The 7200-nt window shown below is 41.4% G+C and overlaps 1 protein-coding gene across 2 annotated transcripts in view; it reads left to right on the top strand.

Annotated features, from left to right (window-relative positions):
* Positions 1-2991: 2991 nt before the first annotated feature.
* GGA1 (golgi associated, gamma adaptin ear containing, ARF binding protein 1) overlaps positions 2992-7200 on the top strand; it is a 196922-nt gene continuing 192713 nt past the window's right edge. Inside the window, exon 1 of one of the 2 annotated variants that reach the window (XM_086963036.1) lies at positions 2992-3062. In XM_086963036.1, the coding sequence (XP_086819162.1) occupies positions 3032-3062 (31 nt within the window). In that variant the 5' untranslated portion in view covers positions 2992-3031. Of the gene's footprint in view, positions 3170-7200 lie in introns of both variants that reach the window. The other variant, XM_086963042.1, reaches the window with a different exon arrangement.

Below are 7200 nucleotides of genomic sequence, written 5' to 3'. Positions count from 1 at the left end.
ATGGGTTTCAAGAAAACTTTATTTTTGTCATTTTGTGGGGTTTTTTTTGTTTTACACATCACCTATCAAAAAATATTTGTTTCCACAAAGCATGGAGTGCACAACAATATTTACCCTAAATTTTATATGAGGGTCTTGATTGTATTTCTTACTAGTAAGGCCCCCCTCTCCTCTCAGGATTAGGAGATGAAAGGCCTCCACGCACTGTGGAGCATGGAGAGCCCTTCCTTTTCTGGTGCTTCGCAGCAGTAACATCTTAGAGTTTCTCATTGCTCAAATGGGTGTAAATTCTGATATTTATATGTTTCCCTCGTCTTCATTGCTTGATTTTGATAGCGAGAAAGTGTCACTTATAGTCTTTGAATGTCCCTAATATTTACACTAAAATAATGAAAAGGTCACACGTAAATAATCTGAAACATTGGCAGCTATGCAGTAAAATTCGTTAGTCTAACGCCTGATGCATGGTACTTGGCAGGGCTGAAACAAGTATAAAACCAAAACTACAAGTCCCAGAACTGAAAAAAACCACACAAAAAATCTTTTATATATTCTACACTAAGCTGTTGTGCACCCTCAACCCAATGGCGTAATGTAGGTCCTTGCAGGAACATTAACTAACGCCGTTGTGTACCAGAATACACATGGGCAAATTCAAAAACAATGTCGGATTTTGAGGACAACCATAAAAAAAGCATTATTTATTTATTTTTTGCTAATCACAGGCGCTGTTTACATGCAAACCCTGTGCTTGGATTCACTTCACTACAGCACACGCTGCATTCCCCCACTCACAGTGCTGCTGTTGACACCTCACTAAGCACTAAGAGCCCCCATCCCCTCCCTCATCCATTAGGGAGCCCTGCCCCTCCCTTTGTTGGCCTCACTCTGCTTTTAATCCCGCTCTTTTCTTTTTTTTTCTCACCTTCAAACAGACAGCAGGCGCCACAAAAGCGGCCGTTTTCATGTTCTAATTCTCACGTGCAACTGCTACAAATCCAAACTATTGACCGAGTTTCTGCTTTAGCAATGGTCTTCTGCTCCTGTAAAAATCTACCTATCAGGATTAGTCATTTTGGCTGCAACGCGCCAAAGTTTCATTTGACTGTGCAGCACTTCGAAACAGACTCTAGCAAAGGCAATAGTTTTGGGCTATGCATAGTACTATTTATAGATTTTTGTATTTTATTTATTTCATATGTCACAACAGTAAAAAAGGGAAATAAAAAACATGCCACCACCCAAATGTGCAATCTGGGTGCATGTAAAGAAAATGTTTTTTTAATCATCATAACTTTAAAAGAGAAGTCACTTTGCTTCCTAGTGGGCAGGTATAGAAACTCTTTTTAGTTTTGGCGCACCTCGTAAGTGGCCCTGAGTGTGCTGTTTAAACCTCAATGTTATAGTTAAAACCTCCTTGTGCCACATCACGTTAAATATATTCGCCCCTACCACTGTAATTTACTCCATCCACGTCCCGCTGTTCCATGAGCTAACTCTCGACCTTGGTGCTTCGGGTTCAGTTCGAGCTATATAAAACTCCATAAAAATATTAAAATTCTCTCCCTATCACCAACACACAATTCGTCCCTGCCCATTGAGGACCTTCCGTTTCAGGGCTAACTAAGCAGTGATTCTCGTAGCACGCATTTCACTCAAACACCAAGAGGCCTTTCGAAATGCAGTGCTAATCATTCGGTACTTCATAACATCATACGCTTACCATACAAGTGCCTACGGTGCATTGAGACTGCACTGCAAATAAATCACTACTTCTCACCAGCATCCTGTTCATACAGGCACCTAAAGGCCATTCACAAGTGCTTACAGTACTATGAGCGAGACCGCTCACCAGCACCCTGTTCCACACAACACCAACACACACACACACAACCACACACACAGACAACCACACACACAACTACACACACAACCACACACGCACACAACCACACACACAACCACACACAACCACACACACAATCACAAACAAACAACCACACTCACAACCACACACTCACAACCACACACACAACCACACACAGACAACCACACACACAACCACACACACACACCCAACCACACACACAACCACACACACACAACCACACCGTCAGTGCACACTTTCACCAGACACAGACACCATAAGGCGTCAGTGCACGCTTTCACCGGGCACAAACACCACCAGCCGTCAGTGCACGCTTTCAACAGGCACACTCACACACACCACCAGCCGTCAGTGCACGCTTTCACCAGACACACACCACCAGCCGTCAGTGACAGATTCCACCAGGCACACACACCACCAGCCGGCAGTGCACACTTCCACCAGGCACAATTTCTACAAGCACACACACCACCAGCCATCAGTGCACACATCAATTGTTAACGCAACCACAATTAACTATTGTAGCAATCGCAGTATGGCGCACTTTACTTTTAAACATATTCATCTAAAGCGCAGCATGCCACCATTGCTACAAAAATAAATACATTTTTTTTGGCCTACAATTTATAGACTTTTGTTGCAATTGGTGTTGCAATATTTAGCAATGCCAATAGCTCAAACTTAATTAATGCGAGATCTATTGCATTGCAAATGCTTGTTAGTCCTACTTCAATGCCTGACTTGTCCTGGCTTTAGTTTTGAAAATTCGTTCGCCTTAACCATAGTTATTTGCCAACAACACAGTCCCGCCTAATCATAAACTTTTGTAGTAACTAAGCAACTCTCAATAGAAATCCACTCCTCTATAATATGGCGTCTGCATACCCCAGACAATTCATAAGCGTACATCCTGGAATGGGAGGATTTGCTCTCCCAAGTCGGCCATCTTTTTACAGTTCCAAATTAGATGGAAAGGAGAGAGGTTTCAAGATGGCCTTGCAAAGCAGAGGCAGGCCTGTTTTTATGTCTATCGCATTACCAGTAAGATGACGCGAGACTCGAATGGAAGGATCCGGAAGTCTCGCGGGATCTGTCTGTTTCCCTGTACTGTCGGCGGCGGTGGCGGCTAGGGGATCCCGAGAGATGGAGGAGGAGAGTTTGGAGTCGCGGATCAGTGAGTGTGGGAACTTCCGGGTCCATGGTGACGTCACGGGTGGGGGTGCTGCCGTCACTAGCACCCGGAAGTGATGTCAGAATAGGAGACACATCACTTTTGGAGATGTCTGTGACACCTTTGCTGATGTCACTGGCCCCTTTACGTGATTTCACCGACTCTGTAGGTGTTGCTCTGGCACTTCTCTGTGTGGTGATGTCATTGCTCCCATTCCACTGCGTAAAATTAGTTTGAAAATGTTAGTTGCCGTTCTTACTATTTTCAGTAGCTGCATTCTGCTTGAGTCATTCTTGGTGACGTCGCTGCCCCCTCTCCGCTTTGTGACCTGACCCCTCCCTTGAAGATGACACTGGTGCCTTCTAGGTTGTACTTCTCCCCCTTTCTGTTCATTTCGCTGGTTATTTTTGTGGTGTAACTGTCTCTTCTTCCCTTGGTGATTTCCCTGCCTTAACCTTACTCGATGCCATTTCCCCCACATATGAAGATCACTGGCATTTGTGGTTATGTCACTGCCCCCTCACCCTGGCGTTCGTGGTGATGTCACTGCCTTCTGTTCCCATTTGTGATGTCATTCCTTCCCATCCGCTGGAAAAACAGCAGTCTCTTATTTATGATGTCTGTTATTTTCTTAGTAATGGAGGTAGCTTCATCATTCTGTCATTGCCCAAGCTTTTGGTGATGGTGGGGTTTCCTCTCTCCCCTGCCCATCTTGGACCGGATATCAGTACCCTTTGTTAAGGTCTACGGCCACTATTTGTTGCTTTGTCTCTCAGATGTCGTAGCCCTATTTGTGATCTCTCAGGCTCCTTTCTAGTGATGTATTTGTCGTCAGTGCTCCCTAGAATAGTGCATCATTGGATGCCCTAGTTATGTCACTTATTCTCTTCTGCGTCTCGTTCCCTGCTCTTATGTTTTATGTGGTGCTGTTACTGGTTATATTGCAAACATATTATCCCACTCTTTAATTACTAAGCGGTTATTGTTGATTTTTTTTGCACAGTTTCCCATCAGACATGTAATGTGTAATGTTTTAAGAGGTTTGCTCAAGAGCTTCATACCCCCCAAAAATTACCTATGAGCTCTAGGAAATAAAGGTGGAAGCAAATCACTAGGGGTCTGCAAAATGAGCATGATTTGCTTTCGTGTTCTTATGTAAAATTTAGGCCAATTACATGAAACTAAAATATGTCATTTAGTGTGATATTTTAGCACAAAGTGAGTCTCATTGTCACATTTTATTGTGAAGAGTTATTTCGTCCCATAATATCAGTGCAAAAAACAAAAGCCGCACAAACAGCCAACGTGTTTTTGTTCCTATGCATTTGCAGTACTTTTGTATTACCGCAAATGTCACATAATGACTATAAGTGGCATATTTGTGTGTTTCTGGAATTTCACAAAATTAAATGTAGTCCGTGATGATATGGGCCAGATATTTATGAGTGATCATAAAGTTGTAAAGTGGTAGCATGGTGTGCAATTTGACAAATGTAGGTTAGATGGAAATGCCTTATCCCACTTGGCAATCATTTATCTAAGGCATCTGACCATTTCGGTTATGTGGTGAATAAGGAGAGTTGTCATGTTCAGAATCATCAGACCAAAAGCTTTGTGGTGGGCTGCCATTTTTTTCGGAACCCTTTAAGTCCCTACATGAGAGTTCAGGAGATCCCCCGGGGTTTTAGTTTTTTTTTATTTAATATGTTGGCTTTTTTCCTGTGAATCATTTGTCAAAGAGGTTCATGGAGGTCTTTCATGGACACCAGGGATGTGGTATGGATGAACATTTTGAGAGAAGTAGCGTGGTGCACAGCCATGGAAGGATTTCTGTACTATTCAAAGGTGCCATTTGATCTGAAGTCAGTGCAGTGCGGTCCTCTGCGACCGATTATATTTTTTATATGTGTTGCACATTATATTCCTATAATGGCTGTAGGTACAATCGATAGAGAAGCAAGACTAGAGGCCAATGAAAGAACCTAGTATTGGGCAGGGAATGATAACTGCAAAAGAGAGTTTGGTGCTGATGGTAGGTTTTAAGGTTTGAGTGTGTTTCAGGGAAGATATTAGACAACATTGTAAATGTTAACTGCAGAGAAACACAGGTGTTAAGTTGTCTTCGGGACAGTGATGTCTTCCATGTTTCACCTCCGACAGCAGTGCACAGATTTGCATAGCCTTTGAGCAATCATGGGTTCAAATATTCCTCGCTTTCTTGGTTGTGCATGCCACATCAGTGTGACTCTGACATTGTACTTTAACCTTTCAACTATCGCTAGGTTCCTACCATTGATAACACAAAAAATGCATCCACAGTTACATATTTTATTCTGCCAAATTCTCAGTTAGCCCAGTGGTCATTAGGATTTACATGGGAATACATGATGCTGCAGTTTATTCCACATAATTATGGTTTTGTCGACCTTTACTATTAAGGGCCATATGTATCAACACATTTCCCCATAGACGCAGAATGGGCAAAACCCTTTGATACATCTGGCCCTAAGACTCCTATCTCCTGCTTGATTTGCACATTTGTAGCAAAAAATATTTCTTCAAATTGTATTAAACATCCTGTACCAGGGACTGCTAAGAAGTTTACAGGCCAACTTTTAGCAGTTGATTGCTGCCTTCAGGTGTTTAGGCGTGAGTGTTTTATTGAGATGTTAATGTTCCCAATTGATGTAAAGTGGGAAGGGTTTTTTTCTGCATCAGGAAGCAAAATTCTTACATACCATTAAGAGAGTGGTTCTTTTCTTCCCATTGAAATATTTCTAACTAGTTATACAAAACATTTTTAGTGTTTCCTAAGCACCTGCTATTTCAAGGGCCTTTTCTCGAAACATCAGTTATTTTGAGTTTAGTTTAATCTCCAGCATGCTGCTTCATAGTAAGACATATACATAATGCTTGAGATATGGACAGTATTGTTTTCGGTAGGATTTCTTAATTTCATGGAAACCGGTGTGTCAAAAGCTTACATGGTGAATCAAAAACTGAAAAGTTCTAAAACCTAACTTGGATCACAGACCAAAAGTCACAAGAAGTGCGTACATATATGCTTGTTTTCCGCTGAGTACAGCGTTGTACACTATATGTTTTTCACAAGGACCATTTCACTGAGCCATTTGAGTACCTTTGTAGAACATAGGTTTGCAGGACGCTTGATTTTAAAATTTGCCAATTTTTAATATTTACAATCTGTATTTACTCACAAATGTTTGTTTATACTGGTATGGAGTACTTTACTTGCCAGTAGACCTCATTTTGGTGGCGAGTAAGCAGTCTGCTCATGAATATATTGAAACTAGATAAACTGTCACACACTTGTAAGTTTGTGGGTAGTTAATCATTTTTGTAAGGCACATTCACCATGGATACTGTTTGAGATTTACACCTTGGGGACAGGACTGTGTTCCCATCCAAACTTGGTACGAAAAGGGAAAAACTCCATAATTTGTAGGGGTGCTTAAGAAAGGGTTTCTCCATGGAGAAAATACTTCCCCAGCGATGAAAAAAATATTAAATTGTACCTTTTCTAATTGTTTTAGCATTCATAAACTGTGCACATGGTACACTTAATATAGCATAAATGCTTACATTTGTGAGTACTCATGGAAAGCTGTGACTGGCACAGCTTTAACATTTGTGTTCCTGAACTTTCTTGAGAATTAAAAATACAAAAGAAATCCTACATTTACTCAAAATTTAGGGCAAAACGTAAGAGAGTGAATACAAAAAAAAAGTGAATCTGGGCCAAGTAACTTTACTCCTGGAGGTAAAAAGTACTGTACTGGTGTTCCTGTCTTCCACGGAGATCAATATTTATTTGTGATTGAGAATCTGATTAGAATCTGCTGACTTTGTATTACTGCTTTCCTGTAGCACAGAGATCCGCTTTCTATCAATGATCAAAATGTAAAAATAGCTAGATAAATGTGCCATTGAATATGCATTTTAATTTGCCTTTCTGTGTCGCATAATCTGCTCTTTCTTTGCGACATAATTGCTCTAACCCTTCCACACCAAGAACCTCACCTTTAAATCAGCCCTCAGCAACTACCATTGACAGATAAAAGTGGCAAAAAAAGAGGCCCTGAGCCACCGGATCAACACTAGCGCCAACCAGACCAAGATC

This window comes from Lissotriton vulgaris, chromosome 1_1 (assembly GCF_964263255.1).
Source record: "Lissotriton vulgaris chromosome 1_1, aLisVul1.2, whole genome shotgun sequence".
Taxonomy (NCBI): Eukaryota; Metazoa; Chordata; class Amphibia; order Caudata; family Salamandridae; genus Lissotriton; species Lissotriton vulgaris.
The sequence above is the reverse complement of the archived record's forward strand: the minus strand, read 5'-3'. Positions and strand labels throughout refer to the sequence as shown.